The sequence below is a fragment of the Chelonia mydas genome, chromosome 4 (genome assembly GCF_015237465.2).
Source record: "Chelonia mydas isolate rCheMyd1 chromosome 4, rCheMyd1.pri.v2, whole genome shotgun sequence".
NCBI lineage: Eukaryota > Metazoa > Chordata > Testudines > Cheloniidae > Chelonia > Chelonia mydas.
The window spans coordinates 93,445,684-93,468,279 of NC_057852.1; the positions used below are offsets into that span (position 1 = coordinate 93,445,684).

A 22,596-nucleotide genomic window follows, 5' to 3' on the forward strand; every position below is an offset into this window, starting at 1 on the left:
GAGTTTGTGTGTGGGGGGGGGGGGGAAGGGTGAGAAAACCTGGATTTGTGCTGGAAATGGCTCTACTTGATGATCACTTTAGATAAGCTGTTGCCAGCGGGGGAGTGGGGTGGGAGGAAGTTTTGTTTCATGGTCTCTGTGTGTATATAATGTCTTCTGCAGTTTCCACGATATGCTATGCATCCGATGAAGTGAGCTGTAGCTCACGAAAGCTCATGCTCAAATAAACTGGTTAGTCTCTAAGGTGCCACAAGTACTCCTTTTCTTTTTATGAATACAGACTAACACGGCTGTTACTCTGAAACCTGTCAAATATCTTGCAATAACTCTCATTATAATATTTCATTTAAGAAGTCTCCACACACCAAAATTTTGTGTGCTCTCAATTTATATATTATCAAATCCTAAACATACTTAGTTTAAGACAAAATTCCTGCTGAAGTCAACAGAAATTTTGCCTGAATTAGAAGTTCAGGATTTAGCTCATTTATTTTAAATTCTGAACAAAAACATACTCATATTGATGGCACTTTGGCTTGTTGCACCTGTTTTCAAATCGCTTATACTCCATTATTAAACATCCTTTTAAAATGAAGTAGGTATGGGTTATTGTCAGTTATGTTTCTAGCTCATCAGACATTACTCACTTTATAATTTATTTGAGAAACAATATACCAGTAAGTTAATTTGATTTTTGTCATTTTTCAAGTCCAGTGCAGTTTAATATAATCCAATTGGACTGAAGGTAGCAAAGAGATCACAGAATATGAGAAATAATGTATATTAAAATGAGTGATGTCTGAGGACCAGAAACACAATGGGATGATACCAGACACCTACTGCTAATTGTAATGGATTCCGGAGGATTTGAAAACAGCTCAGTTAGCCAAAAGCAGTGTAGACATACCCTCAGGGACTCCTTAGATCAACAGAAGTTTGAATCAATTGAAAACATAAAGTACTTTTGATATTGGTATAGAAGGGACAATGTGTGTGGAAGCTTTTCACTTAATGTAAGATTGTTTTAATCACCTGAATATACTGGCGTTATTGCAAGATTTGGTGTCAAGTCCTGTACATTGTTATTGTAAATAACACAGAACAAATGTTATTGCTGTCTCCTGACTTTATATTATGTAATTACTCTCTCTACCATACCCTCATTCAGTAAATGAGAGAGAATGTCAGCTAAGGAAAACTCCAAGTTGTGGTTGCTCCTGACCCAAACCTGGGTACAATATTATGTATTTCCCTAATAGGAGTGAAGCTAAGATTAACAGTTAATGTTTGCACAGTGGTTTGAATATGTAAAGTGGTGCATATAAGTGCAAAATATTATATTAATAATAAGGAAGAACAGTAGAAGAAGTGACAGCGCATCCTTTTTTAACTCCTCTTGTTCCTAGTGAAGAATGAGACACCAACAACTTCAGGCATCACTCTCTAGATTCTAGAAATAGATCCTGAATCACTTACCAACAGATTATCTGCATGTCAAACAAATGCAGCTTTTCTGACTGGCACATTGACACTCCATTATAAATGATATAGGAAGACCGTATGAACGCTCCAATCATCCTTCAGCTATTTCTTTAAATTAGTGTAAGAGTGTTCTTGCATGATCTCAGAAGTGGCAGCTGCTTAACAGCTAAACTATGCCTTCCCTGGGCAAAACAAGCAAAATTCAAGTGACCCAGCATCAACAGCGTGTCTATTCAGGTTGTCATTCTTGATCTTAAATGCCCTTTCCTTATAAATAGGGTAGTTGACCTGTTCCCTATTTTATTTCTTACAACTCTCAAATATAGTGATGAGGAATCTAGCTCTGTTCCTATGTAAGTGACTACTGTAGGAAGTCATTCCAGCCTTTCTTTCAGTATTGCTACCTTAATTCTACTGCTCATGAACTGTCCATTCTGAAATTCATCTTGTTCATATATGACAAGATTAGTTCTGTAAAGGCTACCTACCGATTGTCAATTGAAAATATTCTATCTTCTAACAACCTATTCAATAATTACAGTCTTCCCATATCCAATTGTCTAAATATTTGAAAATTAGAAATTGCATTCAGAACAAAATCATTTTGGGGTTTTCTACAGTACTGCAATATCTACTTCCCTGAAATCATCTAATGACTAAAAGTTAAGCTTTCAATATTTCAATTGTTTCTAATACAAAACCCACAATTTACCATAATATGAAAAATCCCATTAATGGGACTACAAATACTGTAATAGATTTTTTAAAAATCACAGTTCTTGGGTATGAAAGAAGGGATTTTGCAGATTAGCTCATATGCACCTATCTCTCTGTTCTTTTTCTCTCTGGTTTTACACACCCTGACCCTGAACACAACACAAAGCTCAGCCACTTTCAGCTAATAAGCAACGTGTCAGGGTCAAGGAGAAATGACTGTGTTTACATTCCACTGAGGTTCTTTTCTAACTCTGGAGTAGGCTTGGAACTTGTATTTCATTGGGGAACTGAGATGGGGATCATAAGAATTTCCATAGTACATAGCAGTCCGCATTCACACTCCAGTCAGTACACCAATTCACACCATGCCTCACATGAGGTGAGAACTGGAATGAAACTCAGCCCTCCCCTAGACCACCTCCAGCAGCTTTTTTTCCATGGAACATAGGCTACATCTACAGTTCACACCACTGTTGTGGTGTGTGAGGGTATGTGTAGCTACACACCGAAGTGAAAGGCAGGCTATGTCCACACTGCCATGTGTAGCTGCCTAAAGGGTGATGGTCTCTTGGAAAATTTAGCCTCTGAAGTCCAGGTCTTGAACCTCCTTGCATGTGGTCAGACTCTTGAAGCCGGGCCAGTGAAGTCAACCTTGCTCTGTTCAGACAGAACACGTTGCAGGGTGTGGGCTTGTTTTCCAGGGGAAAAAATGACCCAAGACATGGCTCAGACTTGTATGTGTTTACCTACATTTGCTCACTCATTCCTATATCTGATTGACACCATTTTAGAAAAGGTAGATTATCAGGGTCTACTATTACAATTGCTTTTTGCATAGTCAAAAAGATGAGTCACCATCAAGGAATATAGGCCAAAATATAGCGTTTGTGTAACTTAAGTCTTACAAGATTTAATATTAACAGAAATATTTTTCAGGTGATTGGATTTAAAAAAAAAAAGAAGCCAATAAAGACAATTTTTTGTTTTTGATTTTAACATTCCACTACAGCATTTGCAACGCAAACATTGCAGCATTGTATTAGCACACAAGAAAAAAATGGAAATTATGTTTTCAAAATCATGTGACAAGCAGAATGAAATACAAAAAGTAAGCAAATAGGAAAGATGGTGATTAGATTTTAAAAATGTGGGTTTTTTTGTATAACCTAGGAGCTGATCCTGCATAGTGCAGGAAAGAGAGTGGAAAGGTTTTTTGGGCCACAGCTGTTGAAAAGATATAGCTCTGTTAGTTCACATCTTGTTCAGGTATCTATGTTATGGTACATAGACAGCCAACCTACCTTGTACAGACTACAGGTTTGTACTCTTGTGTATTAAGGGGATGAAGGGACAGGGTGCGGAAGTGGCCATTGGCAGGCCTTCTTACCCTTATCCTCACCCTCAATCCTGACCATCAGATCTGGGGCAGGGGTAAGTAGATAAATACCTCACGTAGTGATGATAATGGGAAGTAGGGCTGTTACTCACTCACAGATGTCTCTTCCCCAGGTTTTAGCCATTGCAGGATTTTAAAATATCCTTAGCCACCCAAGCAAGCAATATAAATATAATTAAAAATATATGCGAATAACTGGAGTATCTTAAATAATTGAATTATAGTAAGAGTTTGTATTTTTATTGGTGTGGAATTATGGGGTTTATGAGTAATGCAAACATTAGATTTGGGGGGGGGAGATGTCCCACTTCCTAATTTTTATATAAATATACTGACAGGTAACCTTAGTCATCTGGCTGTGCAGTCAGTCTTTAATTATCCCCTTCAGCAGTCATTGTAATCCTCCTTTCACTTCACTGTGATAGGAACTGGGCATTAGATCAATGAGAGTGGATTGTATCATTCTCACCTACATTTTATTCTGGTGGTGGCCCTTTTCCTGATCCATTCTCTGTTTCCTGTTTACCGTTAGCTCTGTCAGAACACTGGGCCTCAAGACAAGACTAGAGACTGTAATCCTTTTCTGAAGCTGGCTCCTACTCAATCAATCTAGGGAGAAGCCAGTCCTTCGAAGATATCCACAAGCATGGACCCTTTCTCCCCTGGAGACTCCTGTTGACTTCAGTGGGACTCCATGTGGGCGTAAGGGCCTATGCTTGCAGATTTCTTTACTAGATTGAGACACTATTCTGTAGCTTCCATCTGGGAGACTGAGGGCATCGTCTACATATGCTTTGTCATTATAGTAATCACCGATATTTATTTTCCCATCTTCACTTTTTTTAAAAACATTTGAAATGCTGTTTTATTGAATCTGATTTGGCAAATGTCCCATGCAGTAAATATTTAACTCCATGCTGTCTTCCAATAGAAAAAAGAAAAAGCATCTGTCATTAAGAAAAACAATGCCTATGCAGTGGCTGTTGCCAATTATGCTCCAAATATTACCAAGGACTCAGTGCTACCAACAATCTCCAAGAGTGCTACAACCACAGAACCCAACAAGGCAAAGCCAGAAGCCAAGCCGCAAGAAGCAAAGAAAACATTCAACAGTGTTAGCAAAATTGACAGAATGTCTAGAATAGTGTTTCCAGTCTTATTTGGTACTTTTAACTTAGTGTACTGGGCTACATATTTAAACAGGGAACCTGTCTTACTTGGGTTTGCTCCCTCAACCTAAAAGCTGAATTACACTGGGAATGTATAGCATCATTATATCAGTTAGGTTGTTTTGCTATGTACAGTACGACTAATAACTGCTAATCTGTGAACCAATATGTACAGAGTGTGTATATATATCTTATCCGTGTATCTCCAAAGGAGACACACAGTGTTTATTCATGGATCTGTAAACAGATAACACCCATGGCTAATATAGCCAGCTCTTTAGAAGTTCTACCCAGGGGATTTCCTTTAAACTGGGATTCAAATGCACAGAATTATATCTTCTCCATACAATTAGAGGACAATATGGTCCTGCATAACTATTTAGGAACAGTATTTTTTTAATTTAAAGTTAAAATATTTTTCTATAAAATAACTGATTCTACTTTAATGGGAGAAGCTGCCATTAAAAATGATTTTTTTAAAAAAAAACTTATTTCATACAATGGGAGTGCCCATGTACATATTATAGAGTGATGAGCTCAAACTCTTGTGTTGTTCACAACCATCTTGGAAAGTAGTTATGTTTAAAACTTAGTAAAGACTATTGGAATGCCAAAGCCATTAGTTCCTTACTTCAGGACCTGCTTTGAACTTGTTAATGAAGTATTCCAACTCATTTAAGTGAGCAGTGGTGAGCATCAATCAACTTCCACTAGAAAAACTTTTTTTATTCCTCAGTGTTTGTTTCTCTGAGGTTGCTGAACCAAGTTCTCCTTTTCAGCAAGGTCAGAAAAGGTTGTTTTTTTTTTTTTTTTTTAAATTAGATTGACATCAGGCTCATAACTATTGGTAATTGGCACTCAGAAATTTTTCAGGGTCAGGTATATCAGAAATATAAAATGCTCTTTTTCCTGCTTCGTATTTACAGGAAAATCTGCCTTAAAAAGGCTTCCTCACATCTGCCCATAGAAGCCACTGTTTTCAAAGGAAACTGCAGTTTGTGATTGCAATCCAGGAAGTTGTCCTCATGGATAAGATTTATTGCTGCTTTTGTAAATTGCAACTTTACATTTCACTGACATCACTTAACAACTTTGTATACTAGAAAGGGTTTTGCTAAGATTTGAGTGTTATTTTTAATAAACTTCAGTGCATCATCAGTAATTGTCAATTATTTCATACACAAAATATAACAAAATTGGAGCTGCCATTTGCAATTTTATATGAATATTTAATGTTAGTAACATTAATTTTCATCTGAACCTTTGCAAATATTCCTTATGCCCTGAAAGGCCTGGTAAATCATTGCATAACTAATAATTGTGCACTGTATTTAGATTTTAATATACTTGGCCAATCAAAAATATTTTGATTCACATACACATTAGCAGTTATTAGTTGGCCTTTTAAAATAGATACACCTTTATGATGGTGTGTTTACAGTAGAAACATATGTCATCGTATAGTGTCATTTATTGCAGTTTTGTACAGTACTTGAGTATAGTGCATAAAATAGGTATGTTCAAAGTTTGACAAACTTGTACAAATATTTCTAAAATGAATAAATGAATTATCTTAAGACATGGAAACTAGCAAAAACAAAGAAGAAGAATCTAACATTGCTTTTTTTGCTGTTTAATTTTTCTTGTCTTTTTCTTTGTTTTTAATGTGATTCTGTTTTGTGCTTTGCATGACAGTATAGATGCCAAGGTCACAAATGCATTTTATTAGTAGACTTTACAATGAAGACAGACTTGACTTTAGTCAAGCAAGATATTCCATACAACATCAGTAAAATAGAAGGGAGAACCACTGGTGAAATGTGTATTCCCTTCATCCCCTCTAATAAAACCATCTTTATTCATCAACGATAGTTGAAAAACAAGCACTTTACTCAAAACATTAAAATAGAAATATCCTTATTTTCATATATATATTTATATATAAATGTAGATCTTCCATGTAATACAGAGATGTGTGCAATAGGGTGATAAAGTGTAAAAGGGTTGAAGGCAAGCAATAAAAAGTTTTTTCATGGTATAATTATACATTTTAAAAATGTTTTATTTGTAAATTATAAAAGATCCCTTTAATGTCATAGTGTCCAGGTATAACATATATACATATGTACATATGTAGAATATTTGTAAATATTGGTCCTGTAGAAAAATCCTTTCATGTTTCTGTCTGTTTCTGGAAAAGGGCTGTGACTGTGTAGTATAGTGGAGGCCCAGGCTTATCTGCTCTCAGATAGCAGGTTGATTGCTGTTTTCATGTACCTTTGGGCACCATCCTGCAATCTGATGGGGGCTCTCAACTCCCATTAACCTCAACAGGAGTTGAGGACTCTCAACACCTCACAGGTTTGGGCTTATAAAGAGTAAGGTCTGTATTCTACCCCAGTTACATCCCAGATAGCTCAGCAACGTTAGGTTTGCTGTCTCAAATAATGGGAAGTCAGAACTCTGCCCTCTAGATACATGAGCGGTGCTTAATTTGTGCCAGGGCTGAGCCCCAGCACCTCTAGGCTTGGCATTTCATAGCCCCGGCACCTCTGCACTTGCTGTATCAGTCATGAATGTAAAAAAAAAAAAAAAAAAAAAATGGCTTGAGCACTGGCACCTCTTTCATTGCAAATTAAGCACTGTATATGGAGTGTGTCCAGAGGTGCATTTGACTGTGTGACGGGAGAGGGCTGTATAGTTTTTTTTTTACAGGTACACACACAAGGGTATCTGACTTACAGAATCAAGCAAGTCCTGTCTTTGCTTGAGAAAAATAACGTGTTTAATTTATAGCTGCACCGGGACTGCGGTAAATTGTGCACCCTCAACTTCACAGAGGGGCTGCTCCTGTTCCCACCTAAATCAATGGGAGTTTTGGGAGCAGAGTCAAAAATAATGCCTTAGGAGCAACTATTTAATTCACTGAACAGTCCCTCTAGACTTGTGCAACACCTAGAGTAAATTGCATAACCACCAGACCTTTATCGCATACTTACGACGTAGAGAAACAAACACCATGTCAATGCAATCTATGTGCATAAATATGCTTTCAGAGAGCTACATGCAGTCAGTGGGATTTGCAAGGGCATATCTGAAAGCAGTTTCAGCTTGAAGCCTTGTACAGTTGGTCTAAATTTAATGTTGGCTTCTTTTGTTTATTGCATTTTAAGCAATTTCTATCAGTTGTCCTTATGATTCCAATGTTAAATCATTTATGATGATGAAAATGACTAAAAATAAAACTGGTGAGTTCTTAAGAGTGACAACTATATAGCTGAATGCAAAGATTTACATGAACACAAGTACCCAAACATGAATTTTGAAATGCCAGCCTTAGGGGTTTTTTTAATTCATTTTAGTCTGTGGCCAAGATTTTTCAAACCTTAAAAGTTAGGCTCCTAAATTCATATTTAGGCACCTTCATAGATGCTGAGCACTTGGCATACATCTACAACATGGGGAAAAAACACATGGCTGGCCTAGGTCAGCTGACAATTGCGGTGTAGATGTTGGGCTAGAGCCTGAGATCTGGGACCCTCCACTCTCCCAGGGCACCAGAGCTCGGATACCAGCCCAAGCCCAGATGTCTGCACAGCAAATTTTAGCCCCACAGGCGAAGTCTTGTGAGCCCGAGTCAGCTGACTCAAGTGAGCTGCGGCCGTGCTGTGGGTCTTTTATCCCTGTGTAGACGTAGCCTTGGAAGCCTGATCAATTTCAATATGATTTGTGGATGTTAAGCACTTCCAAAAATCAGCCCACTTTTATTTAAGAGATTTATTTATAGATGTAGGAACCTAAATTTGAATGTTTGGCCTAACTTCTGTCCCTTTCTAGTTTATTCCCACCCCCTCTGCCCTCCCAGGCCATCCTCCCAAGCCTTCTGGTATTGCATTTCTTACGTGACCCCACAAGTAAATACACTAATAATTTAAAACTATAAAAAAATAAATAAAATGGCCTAACACTGTGGTGACTTGCACTGGGCTCAGCATGGCTCCAAGCTAGGGTTAAAGAATAGCTTTTCGATGTAGGGAGTGCAACATTTACTCCTTGATGCATAAGGCTAGAGAATAGTACCCAAATATTAATAGGAATTTGGAATTGGGGGTGAGAAAAGATAGAGAGCCCAGGGTTTATCAGTCTTGGCACCCTCTGTGGTAGTCTCCTGTCTTAGTGTGTCTGTTGTAACGCACTGGCTTCCAAACATTTTTGTTGATATTTTTAAACAGACAAAGTAACTTCACCTTTCATTTATATTTAATGCAGCTGCGAACTCCTGTGCTATTGCGATGTTTTATTTATGTCCTCATGTTCTCCCAGCACTTTAGTGCAAATTTTTGGCCTTATTCAAAATGGCCACCATGTCCTATTATTTCAATTGGTGTGAAGTTACATGGGCCCAGATATTCACAGGTATTTAGTCTCCTAACTTCCATTGATTTCAATGGAAGTTAAGAGTCTAAATATCTTTGAGGATCTGAGCCATGATGCTCTCAGGGAAAATGTTTGCCATGAAGGCTCTGTTGTAATTTGGAAACTAGAGGAGAAACTACGTGCAGTTGGGGGAGGTAAGCAGAATTCTGAAGGGAGTGCAAGAGAAGAAGGAGAAGGCTGAGGGAGAATGTGAAGAGAAGGGGACTGAAGGGAAACAGAGGCAGGATATGGGCTCAGGAGACTGTGGGTACTTGAAGTGAGAATGTGAAAGGGACAGCAGAGTGGTTGAGACGTGTGGGGAGCAATTGTGAAGAAATGAGGCAGCGAGGGATAGCATAGCAACTCCACTTCTCCAGAGGAGATGGTAAGTGGAATCCCTTTCTAAAGAGCCCTTGGGAAAGCTTACGTACCTTTGTGTGTGCATTTGAGGTTGGATTTTGAACTTGCAGTTATCACACACCAATTGTGGGCAGACAGCTTTGCACTAAAGGCTAAAAGGCAGATCAGACCCCAATGGATTTTTGTAATCATGATTTTTTGGTGATCTGACTCATAATCTTGAATCCTTTGGATTGGCAATGCCGCTAACCACTTCATAAATATAATGTGCTTAATTTTGTGCTCTTCCATCTCTCTGCAACTCCTGAAAAGAAAACAGATATGTCAGGAATAAAGTAAATCCTGTTAGTTCCCAATACATTTTCCTCAGGTTGTATGTAATGCCTTATTTTGAGGGCCTAAGTGGAGCCTCAGAGGTGCATTGGCCCTCTGCACAATCACAAATACCATTATTTGCACTTTTAAGAAATCTGCACTCCTAACTTAAGTGTTATGTGAAAAATAAGTCCATATCTGGATGTGAAATTATGATCAGTCCCAATCCCACTTTGAGTTAACACATGGCCCATACTGCCAAAGTTCAGATCAGCAGAACAGAGCCATGAAGCAGAGCAAAAAAAGATGATAAAGTGAGTGTTATCAGCAGAACCAGGAAAATTATTTAATTCTTCCTTCAAAAACAGCAAGTAGAAGGATAAGTGTGCAAACGTAGGAACAAGTCTAAATAGAGTTCACTGATCAGGGCTTTATCATTTGATATCACAGAAATAAGGAACTCTAAATTTTGGTTAAAAATAAGTCTTTTGCAAAACCTAGAATCATTAATCAAATTATGTTTACCTGAAAAACTATTACTAGTTAGGGTTCCAAATAAGGGAACCTATTAATTTTAAAATATCAAACATTTTTCCTCAGAAACTGTATAATGTGTCTTCCATTGGATAACTAATTCTCAACATAATTTTATGCTTTAAAATGCTTTCTGTTATGCTAATTGTATTATATATGGCGGGAGACTTTTTTCCTCGTTATTGTAAATAAATCCAAATCCCTAACAATTGGAAAATATGGTTTTATTATCCTGAATTTAGATTTCTAAATTACAGCTTCATAAGGATTTTCTGGAATCCATGAGTGAGCTGATAGATTCCCCCTTCACAAATAGGGGTGCAAAAGGCAAACACTTTGAGACTTAATTTTGGGAATGGCCCATGCTAATTGCATTGATAGCTTGTTTTGCTCTGCTTCTATTGTTTAAGTATTTATCTTTCACTTTATTTTCAACTAACCCCCCTTTATTTTTAAACTTAGTTCATGCTTCTGTGATCAGAGCCACTTGGTGGATCCTTGTGCCCATGTGGTTCTCAATGCAGGATTGGGGCCTTACTTGAGAACTATTCACTTTGAGGGCCTGATCGTGCTCCCACTGAGATCAGGGTCTAAACTCCCATTGATCTTAGAGGACTTTGATTAGATTTTAAGGACCTGTCCATGCACTACAAAAGTCAATAGAAGCCTTTCCATTGACTAATGGAAGTCTGATCCAGCCCTTCCTGAGAATTCCTTGATTATTTACCTTTTCATACTGAGAAGATGAACTTTTAAATAAAGGAAGCAAATACATTTAAAATTGGGCCTTGATCATGCCTGTTCTACTCCCAGTAGTGTATTGATGTTGGTTTAGGAATATTGTGAAAATACTGTGGATTACAAGTGGGGAACAACACTTGTGAAAAATAATTTGAAATGTGTTTTAAAATATGCAAGATGGTTCATGCCCTTCTCTTAGTGCTGGTGTCTACATACACACTCTCACAAATATTTTTATTCTGTAACTTGATGATTAATTATTTAAATTAAGCTGTACTTTGAAATGTTAATTGCTTATTTTACATAACTTTGTGAATTCTTCACTCTGTCAGCTGGCCTGGGGCTCATGTATATGCATTAAAGGTGCTCAAAGATTTCACTAACTGATTTTGTAAACTGTTAAAGGAAGTAAGCTTCAAGGGTCATCTTTGTTTTCCATCTTATGGTTTTAGGCTTTTGGGGATGGATTCAAATACAGAATGGAACAAGATATTGCTTTGATCCGGTGGTTTTGAATTTAGATGTTCATGTTGGCTGTATTAATCAGTTAGCAGGCTCCTGTAGATTAGCTTTAGAACAGAATGCAACTTAGTACTTTACAGCTATATATTAGAATACAAATGTACAGTTCACACAGTATAAATTATTGAATAAATAATATCCAGCTGCTAAACAAAAAACTTCCACACATAGTCACTTTACTCAGAACTGTTTGAGGGCACTTTACATTTACTTATCGAAAGTGATCACACTAAATATTAATGCACGTGCATTTACAAATTCAAGTTTGATTCAGAGAGAAATCATGGGTAGTAATTTCTCAACTAAACAGGAATCAGAACATACCTAAACACTTGATGGTAAGTATATTTCAGTGTGTCACCAGGGCTTGAAAATGTATAGGAGCTTGAAAAAAGCTGCTTAGTATACATTGCTAAGTAACAGGAAATAATAAGAATGGAGTTGATGCATTTAAAAAAAATAGTCACAATTTTAAATATAAAGCACATGCACAATAAAGAAACTGCATGTTAAATGTAAGTATACTTAACCTTGAACATCAACATCCTATAAAAACTTCTGGGTGACAGTTCACTTAGCTAGTAGGTTTCATAGTTATAAATAAGTAAAGGGGATGATAATATTCTGTAATTTGTGACCTTGTTTTAACTGGACAGAGTTGTTACTTTTTTAAAAGTCTAAAAGAAATAACTTGACTTATGTTTGAATGTGTCACTTTGCTTGCTGTTAAAGAATATTTATTAACCACATGCAAAATATTGCTTAACATTATCTTTTTGTACTTATTAAAAGTTAATTTAAATATACTACATTTTGTTTTGTTTGTTTTTAATTGAACAGCATAACTGTTTGACACTGCTCAAGACTTCTCTACAAGTGAAAGAATTTTAGCCTCTGCAAGGGTGTTTTTTAGTTATAGATGGAGTTTATAGCAAAAAAAATAATATTTTGGAAGAAAAACATTCTTTGGGGTTTTCTGATGTTATTTGCTATTTCATTACGGAATTTTTTTTTTCATTTCAAACATTAAGCTGGTTGTTGTACGCCAACACATTGACTCAAAGCTTTCATTAATGAGGGTATATTAAAATTAGTAAGACTCTAATGGGAGCAGGGGTTCCTAACTTTTTAGCACTCGCAGTCTTAAAACCACCAGCAAACCCATATTGCAGAATATTTTGCAGCTTCTGGTTTATTCCCAATCTAATTCACTATTTCAGAACAGACAAAACAGTGAAACATCAATGCAACAACTGGACCAACGCTTAGATTCTATAACAATCTAATACTATATTTATCATCTCTTAATTTGTTGCATCATATCAGATTATATAGAAAGTCAGATTATATATATACAGATTATATTACACAGTAGTTCAGCACATTATGGATGTAACACTATAAGAAATTGCATTTATATCACATTTATTTATATTAGTTAATATTATTTAACATTTGTATATATAGTCACATAGTTGTGCAAGATACTTTACATAGAAATAATAAGATGCAGTCTGCCCTGAGGAGCTTTTACTGGAAGGACATTATCTTGCAAATCCATATGTGAATAAATAGTCCTGTGATTTTTAGGACTGGGTCCTGCGCTGAGTATTGCAAGATAGGATGCAGAAGGAGTTGACACATATCCCAACTAAGAAAGGTTTGCAGCTGGAATCTCATCACTGAAAACCAAAAAAATCCTACACTCGTTCAGTTAGAAGCATGGGCAGGGGATAAATGAGGGGGGCAGGTGACAAAGATAAACAGGCAGCCTTGGGGCACCAGCTGTACCACTTTGCTAGTTGGTGTAGGTGAGTGACATCATGAAAAAGACCCAATGGGAATGAGGCTTTGAACAATCAGTGTCCCCAGCCATGCTAGGATTCAAAAGGTTTTGCCAATGTTCTCATTATCCACATACATGGATAATGAGAACATTGGCATTTATATTAGATGTCTTTGGTTTTTTTAATATAAGGGAAGAAAGCTCTCAATAGTCAGTTGATTCCATAAATTGATGTGGGGGAAGTGTAGACTTAATGAACCTTCTTCAGAAGCATTTTGGCTACTGTCAGAGACTGGATACCAGATGACATGGCCCACTATTATGATCTAGTGTGGTAATTCCTGTGTACTCTGCCACCCTCTATCTGCCCATGTCCATTCTTGTCTCACCATTACTGTAACCAGATGCGGGAAGTAAAATTATCAGAACCTTTAATCCTGTTTGTTATTTGGACCAGGAAGCTTTTCGTGTCTCCAGGTCACATTCAGCGATGCAGGAAGAGCAGAGGACAAAAAAAGTAAGTACAGTATCTGCTTTTGAGCTTAAAGGATCTCAGTGGGATAGACCAGGGGTCGGCAACCTTTCAGAAGTGGTGTGCCAAGTCTTCATTTATTCATGCTAATTTAAGGTTTCGCGTGCCAATAATACATTTTAACATTTTTACAAGGTCTCTCCCTATAAGTCAATATTCTGTAACTAAACTATTGTTGTATGTAAAGTAAATAGGGTTTTAAAAATGTTTAAAAAACTTCATTTAAAATTAAATTAAAATGCAGAGTCCCCCGGACCAGTGCCAAGGACGTGGGCATTGTGAGTGCCACTGAAAATCAACTCGCGTGCCGCAGGTTGCCTACCCCTGGGATAGACCTTAAATATTTCAGAAATGGTCACCCCACATCTGCAACTGCAACCTATCAAGGCAAGTAGTGCTGCTTCTTCGAGTAGTGTCCCTATGGGTGCTCTACTGTAGGAGCGTGGCTGTGTCCCTGCACTGCTGATCAGAGAACTTCAGTGGCAGTGTCCATTAGGTCCGCGCAGGCGTGGTGTCTCTTTGTGCTGCTCCATACGAAGTCTTTGATTGGCACAGGCATCTTCCCTGCTGCCCTGTCATGCTCCCCCTCTTTAGTGAAGATTCAGATAGTGAACCTGAGGAGGTGGCATCACAGTACTCCTCCCAGGCTCCTTCTGGTGCCCAGTATCAACAGGGTCCTCGAGCATACCCTCAGATAGCCCCATCACCACCATCTTGCTACAGTCACCCATGGGCACTACCACCTCCCCAGTGGCCATACTGAGACCCATGGACTACATATTGGCACCATACCTCTCAAGATTCTAGCCCCACCCAAGAACTCTCAAGGCACACCCCTTTGGCCACGGCTTCCAGAGCTTCGGAACCTCTGGAAGAAATTGTGGAGGAACATGAGGGTGCAGTTGAGGAAGCAGTGACCCCGAGGACCATATTCTTCTCTTCCCCGGATGAGGCCATCATGCCTCCTCCGCCATCCCTGGTGGATGCCATTTGCCTTTTCCAGGACCTGGCAAAGAGAATAGCAGACACTCTCCAAATACCACTGAAGGAAGTCAAGGACACCCACCATCATCTGCTTGACATATTCCACTCATCCTCTTTCTCAAAGATCCCCCTACCCATTAACGAGGCCATTCTGGACCTGACAGATCCCAGTGTCAGTGGCACCTACCTGCAAGCGGCAGACAAAAATATTATGTCCCAGCAAGGCAGTCTGAATTCCTTTTCTCCCACCCTCCACCCAACTCCATCGTGGTAGAAACTGTTAACTCCCATGGCCATCCACACCAGATGAGGTCCTCTCCCTATGACAGGGAAGCATTTGGACCTTTTTGGGAGGAAGGCCACACTTCAGTTTCAAATTACCACTTACCAAACCCTCACAGTGAAATATGATTACATAAATTATTCAAAATGGAATGATTTTATTGAACAACTGCCCAAGTCGCATAGTGACCAATTAATGCCATCATTCAGGAGGCACATGTAACCTTTTATTTTATTTAAAATGAATTTGATAATGTGGTATTACACCTCCATGGGTTCGGCTCTGGCGGCTACAGTTTCAAGCTTAACAGAGTGAAAGTCACCTCTGCTACTTGCTTCAGATTTAGAGTTTCTAGGAACACATGAAGACCAAGGGTAGTGACCACACATACATTCACAAGTACAAGGTCTATCTGTTTTACAAGTTTTATTAAAGTTACTATTAAAGTTATGATTACCCAAGCATATAGCAATTCTATACAGCCCTCCAGAAGGGATACTGCTTGGGAGTCACCTGCAGTGGAGCACCCACAGGGACACTACTAGAAGAAGCAGTTACTCACCTTGTGCAGGAATGATGGTTCTTGGAGATGTGTGTCCCTATGGGTGCTCCACAACCCATCATCTGCCCCTTTACTTTGGAGTTCCTGTCAATGACTCTGTGGTACAGAAGGAACAGAGGGGGGTTAGCCCGTGTGCACTGACTAGCCTCATGGTGCAGCACAAGGAGAGAGAGTGCACATGTAGGCCTAACAGACCCTGTACCGAAGTTCTCTGATGAGCAGCACAGGGACGCAAACACACCTAGAGTGGCGCACCCATAGGGGGACACATCTTGAAGAACCATCGCTACTGCACAAGGTGAGTGACTTCTCCTCCTCCTCCAAGGGACTTTGCCCAAGGTGAAACCCACAAATGCAGGGAACTGGACTTTCTCAGTACTTGGACCAGAGCTATGGAACCTTCTTCTCCAATATATTAGTATGACCACAGATTACACTACCTTCAGAAGAATATATAAGAGCCATTTGTAAACACCCTGCTCTGAACAGAATATATACATGCTGTAAGTAGTCCAAACTTATTCCCTGAGGTATTCCTTGAGGTTTGACTTTACAGGTAACTTACATAATATAATACCTAAACATAAACTCAACTTCAAGTTTGGCTGTTAGAGTTTTCTCTGTGACACCTCCTCTGCCCCAGTCCCTTGTTTCCTGAGCCTCAAAGAAATATTGGATGGAGTGACAAACTCCACCTGTCAGCACGAATCACAGAAATTACCGTGCATCTTTATGAAGGCTTCTAGCAACTGAGTTTAGGATGACTCAACAAAACAACCTTGCATTCTCACACAGGGACCCTAGCACGTGCTATGTTGACACACCATGATTTTACTTTAGCCTTCCCACAGTAACTCCTCTGAAGACAGAAGAAAAGAAGGCAGGGTGGAAGAGGAGAAAAATCGTCCTTGTCTACATAGACTCTCGTTGATCCGGAGGTAAGGCCTACAATCTGACTGACTGCATTGTATAACTTTGGTTGCATTCAGGAACTTTGTTACCATGCTCAGTTCCTGATGTAGGAACCAGAAGAAGATTGGATAGGTACCCAGAAAAGAAAAAGAATAAGGGGGAAAATGTTATTCAAACTCTTCCAATTCTCTAAAATGGTTTTTGTTCAAGTTTCGCTTGGAGGTTTGAATTGGGTCTTTTTTTTTTAACGTATCTTGATTCCTTCATCTAGATGCCAGTCTCCTCCTGTCACATGTGAAAATGTATTAAATAACTATTGACAATGCTCAGGAGGCAAAGAGAGTGAACATGGTGTAGCCTTCACTGAGCTGCAGGTAGTTATTAGAAGCTGCTGGAGCAGGGATAGCTGGTGCCAGAAACAGTGATGGGGTTGTAGGTAGCAATCTGCTCCCCCTAGGCTTACAATACAACACCCTCCAGGCTAAAAATGCAAACATACTCAAGCTCAGAATGCCTCCCCCTCCTATTGGAACCCTCCACCACCAGAACCAGAAGCTCCTTCAGAACAGGACCCACCATAACCACCATTTGTTGCTGGGTCTGGAAAATTAGGGGTAGCTACAGTGGGGCACATGTGCAGACAGATTTATATGTTGCTTCTGTCAGGCTAGCCCACCCGAAGCTGGTAATTCCCTGCTCTGTGCTTCCTCCCTCTTTTGCCTGCAGTACCTCAATGGCTGCCAGGTAGACTGCAGAATCCAGAGGTCAGGAGTACGACAGCCCTGCCAGAAGTCCCCAGTGCCAGCAAGACATATAGTACTCTGAAGTATATCAGGCACACTACATAGCTGTGGCTCTAGTAGTGTGACTTAGCCCCATGAGCCTCCAGTGACCACCCACCCCCGCTCCACAGCCCTTTGTTATGTCAAAATATTGATGGATAGTTGAGGTGACTTCTCGTCCATCTCTGTAGACTGTTAAATCATCCCTGCTAGAGATGAATGATCCCTTGGGCTCTTAACACCACTTCTGAAGAGCAACTTTTTCTGCCTTTGATTGCACCAAATGGGAAGTTTTCCCACAACTGTTGCTGGGGTGGACAGCCCTGGACCCTTCTACCCCTCACCCCTCTTCAAATGTGGAAACATTTCTCTGGTATAGCATATAAACATGTCCAATAAGAGTACTTAATATAAGTTTGCTTGACACATTTTCTTGCCTTCTTCCTTCATTATGCCTAGAAGACATGAGGAAAAGGGGCCCTCTTCCCTACTCTCTGCAAGCACACAGATGCAGGCAGAATAATTTTGTGGTGGAGCCTTGTTAAAATACTGGCACATATTTTTGTCAGCGGCAACTACCCAAGGGCAGCTGGTTCGAACAAGTGGAATAACATTTGACTGAAAATCTGGCTATTGATCTGATTGTTGTTCTCTCTAAGATTCACCTGCCCCAATAGAGAGTTGCTGTGCAGTTACAGAATGCACAAAGATTAGTATTTCTGTGCTAGTTTATCTTCAGCACAGTGCATTTCTCATGATATTTTTGCTTTGAATCCAAAATCAGATTTTGTGGGAGGGAAGGTTTTGTGGCTTTGGGGTTTTTTGTGTTTTTCATTTTGTGGGTGGTGGTGGTGGTAGTGTTTTTGGGAGGTGAGGGTTACGTACAGGTAGTAATTAAATGAAGGACCATGTAACGTTTTTAGAATCAAGGGGAAATATGGCAAAAGAGAGAACAACATTTTACCCAGCAAAGCATTTAAAACATTTTGAACAGTTGTGCTTGTCACTTGTGAATGTGCGAGACCACTAAAGTGGAAAATGAATATTCATAATGTTTGAAATATTAAAAGCAACTCTAACTTCAATTTCTTTGCAGATCTTGAGAGTCCCTGATATAAATTATTAAAGAGGATAGAGTTTAGTATCTCTCCCACTTTGCATAGACTAACACAACCTCTTGCTAACACTGTAGAGTAGTAGTAAGTGAAAAAGGATGCTACTGAGTTTTATTAAGGACCATTCTTTTGTATTGCGCTACAGAATATTTATCAGCTGGTCAAAAAAAGTCTAGTTTCAACATTCCAAAATGTCCACAATTTTAATTAAAAGCTACCATTTTTCAACCAGCTCTGTTTTTTATCACTTTGCCTGGCACATTGCCAGAGCCAGAGTTTCATTTTTGGATGGAACAATTTTATACCCCACTTCTCTTCCTCCAGTCCACTGTGACCACACCACTGTACACAGGCCTGGCTTTACAGTTTTGGGTTATGCCAACAACATGATTTTGTGAGGGGGCAGGGGAGAGGTCACGCCTAGTCTCCAGCTGCAGGAGAACCAGAATCCAACTGTGCTTTTGCTGGGGTCTGTGCATAGTGGCCAACACTTAGAAACAAATACGCTAGGGACAAATATGCTAATAAGATAGAGGTCTAGAAGCCCCTCATCCATCAGCCACTGGAGAATATTGTGAGAATTCTGGAAAATCTTAAGCAAACACTAATTAACCAATCATAACCCTGCCACATGGCAGAGATAAAAATTATCCCTAATTTACAGATGGGTAAACAAAGGAAGAACAGTTGAGTGAATGGTCAGAGCCCACATTAGAGCTAGGTGAATCTTTCTAGCTGAATCTTTATTAAGTAAAAAATGCAGATTTAGGTTTACTGAAATATTTCTCAAATTTGTATTGAATTTCTCAAGTTGTTTTGCTTGAAAACAAATTTTGAAATAAAAAATTTAACATTTTGAGGGGTGAGGGCACTTGACTTTTTTTTTTTTTTTTGTCATGGCCAGTGAGCTGAAAATCAGTCATTTGCACCTCTCTAGTTGTCAGCAGAAGGTAGGATTCACTTGTCCTCAGTCCCATTCTAGTTAAAACTAAATGGGGCCTGGATCCAATCCTACTCCCTGCAAAAGTGCACATGGGTCTCCTGGCTTCCTGCCCTGAAAAGCTACCTCCTGCTCCTTAGTCCTGGTGACAGACCACATTATCATTGGATCCAAATTTTGTAGGTCTCTGCATTCCTTCCCAGAGAGGGACCGTTCTGCAGATCAATCTATTGCTGGCCACAAGTGGTCACGTTACCTGCTCAAGATAATTGCTTCCTCAGCTGCAGGCAGCAAGCTGGGATGGACTTTGTGATGGCCTTAACACCAACAGTGGCAGGGAGTGTGACACTCCAGGCACAGAACTGAAAATTGGTCTGCACTTCCACACACAACCAATCCAGGGACACGGGCAATTTTAGCCCAATATCAGATTTGTTTTCCCTTCAAAAAATTATGAGCCTGTCAGATAAGTTGGTGTGTGTGTTGAGGGAATATCTTAAAAAAGAAAATCTCAACACAATCTTCACCATAAAGTTCTCTTGGCTGTTTTACCGGCACTAACCCTCGCCATGTTCCTTTTCAGACTCACTTTCTGTGCATCTGCTTCCCAATTAAATTTACTGCAGGTGTATGATTTCACTTCCACCCATTACATAGCAGCAGTTCATGCTTTCCAATACAACTGTTAGCCAGTGAAGATGGACATGCACTCTCACTTTTCACACCATCATCTGAGTCAAAGTGTACACCTACACCTTGAATACTGCATGAAGTTCTGGCTGTCTCAGCTCAAAAAAAGATATATTGGAACTGGAAAAGGTGCATAGAAGGGCAACAAAAATAAAGGGTATGGAAAGAGATGACTAAGTGGGACTATGATAAAGGTCTACAGAGTCATGAATGGTGTGAAGAAAATGACTAGGGAAATGGTATTTTACCCCTTGTCAAAACGCAAGAACTAGGGGTCACCAAATGAAATTAATAGGCAGCAGGTTTAAAACAAAAGGAAGTATTTCTTCACACAATGCATAACCCGTGGGACTCCTTTGCCAGGGATTGTTGTGAATGTCAAAAGTATGATGGGGTTTATCAAGCTTCCTTCCCCACTCTGAACTCTAGGGTACAGATGTGGGGACCTGCATGAAAGACCCCCAAGCTTATTCTTACCAGCTTAGGTTAAAACTTCTCCAAGGTACAAACTGTTTTACCTTTTGTCCTTGAACCTTTATGCTGCCACCACCAAACTGTCTAAGAAAAGTAACAGGGGACGTGCCCACTTGGAAACGTCTCCCCCCAGAATATCCCCCCAAGCACTACACCCCCTTTCCTGGGGAAGGCTTGATAAAAATCCTCACCAACTTGCATAGGTGAACACAGACTCAAACCCTCGGATCTTAAGAACAATGAAAAAAGCAATCAGGTTCTTAAAAGAGAATTTTAATTAAAGAAAAAGTACAAGAATCACCTCTGTAAAATCAGGATGGTAAATACTTTACAGGGTAATCAGATTCAAAACATAGAGAATCCCTCTAAGCAAAACCTTAAGTTACAAAAAGACAAAAAAACAGGAATATACATTCCATTCAGCACAACTTATTTTATCAGCCATTTAAACAAAACAGAATCTAACACATATCTAACTAGATTGCTTACTAACCCTTTACAGGAGTTCTGACCTGCATTCCTGCTCTGGTCCCTGCAAAAGCGTCACACAGACAGAGCCTTTGTTTCCTCCCCTCCAGCTCTGAAAGTATCTTGTCTCCTCATTGATCATTTTGGTCAGGTGCCAGTGAGGTTATCTTAGCTTCTTAACCCTTTACAGGTGAAAGGGGTTTTCCTCTGGCCAGGAGGGATTGAAAGGTGTTTACCCTTCCCTTTATATTTATGACAGGGTTCAAAACAGAATTAGGTAATTTCATGGAGGAGAGGTCCATCAATGGCCAAAAATTATTAGCCAAAATGGTCAGGGATTCAAGCCCATGCTCAGGATGTCCCTAAACCTCCAACTGACAGAAGCTGGGGCTGAATGATGCCCTGTTCTGTTCATTCCCCCTAAAGAATCTGGCTCTGACCACTGTCAGAGACAGGATACTGAGCTAGATGGACCACTGGTCTGACCCAGTATGGCTGTTCTTATGTACTTCTCCAGTTCAAAATATAACATCTTGCTCATCTCATTCTAATCTGGGAGTATGAGCTGTGCATTTTCAAGGCAATGCGCTGCCATTTTATGAATAAAATGGGACATATTTTGCTTTGATTTACAACCCATGCCATGGCACTTAAGTAAGCGGTTGCAGTCAGTGTAAAATCAAGGCAGACTGAATCCCAACAAATCCAAAGAAAGAGATAAAGCAAAAACACACAAAGAATAACCTACTACAGTGCATCTTGCTACTAACACATAAATGTACTTCATGAAATATGCTTTTAACCCACAATTCTATAGGAGTTATGCTTGAGCGGTAAATTGTAAATTACTAACAGCAGCAGGTTTGTTCCTATTGGTGAAAGCTTAGTAAAACTTTAAAAATGTTTGTTTTGAGTCTCTAAATCCAAAGTATATTACATAAATCAGATGATTCCCTCATCTAGAAGAATAAAGAAATCTAAAATATCCAAACAAATACCAAAGGTCTTTTCTAACGTGTTCAGTAGCCTTAATCTAAGTCTTTGGTATTTTCCTCTCTGTTGGAGTCCATGGGTGAAATCCTGGCCCCATTTTATTCAATGGCAACATTCCCATTGACTTCAATGGGGCTGGGATTTAACCCTTATCTTGATTGCTGCCATATACATTGATCTATAACCTTTCTTTTGTGTTTGAATGATAAAGAATGACATTAGAACACTAGTGATTTCTCACAGTAAGTAAGTTGTGAGTTCCAACAATGGCTTTTTGGTCCACTGAGTTGTTTTTAAGTATAATAAAATCTTTTCTCCTAGCCTATGTGGTTAGAGAGTAATTCAAGCCCAGGTAACTCTATGGACCAGATGAGTATTTGCATTGAACCATTGGGATGATTCATGTGAATATAGTTACTCACT

At 39.2% G+C, this 22,596-nt stretch overlaps 1 protein-coding gene across 3 annotated transcripts in view; it reads left to right on the plus strand.

Annotated features, from left to right (window-relative positions):
* Positions 1–12,102, plus strand: part of GABRA2 (gamma-aminobutyric acid type A receptor subunit alpha2) — a 93,357-nt gene extending 81,255 nt beyond the window's left edge. For all 3 annotated transcript variants that reach the window (XM_043544407.1, XM_027831513.3, XM_037897845.2), the window contains one exon: positions 4,527–12,102. In XM_043544407.1, coding sequence (XP_043400342.1) covers positions 4,527–4,835 — 309 coding nt within the window. In that variant the 3' untranslated portion in view covers positions 4,836–12,102. The remainder of the gene's footprint in view (positions 1–4,526) is intronic.
* Positions 12,103–22,596: the final 10,494 nt, after the last annotated feature.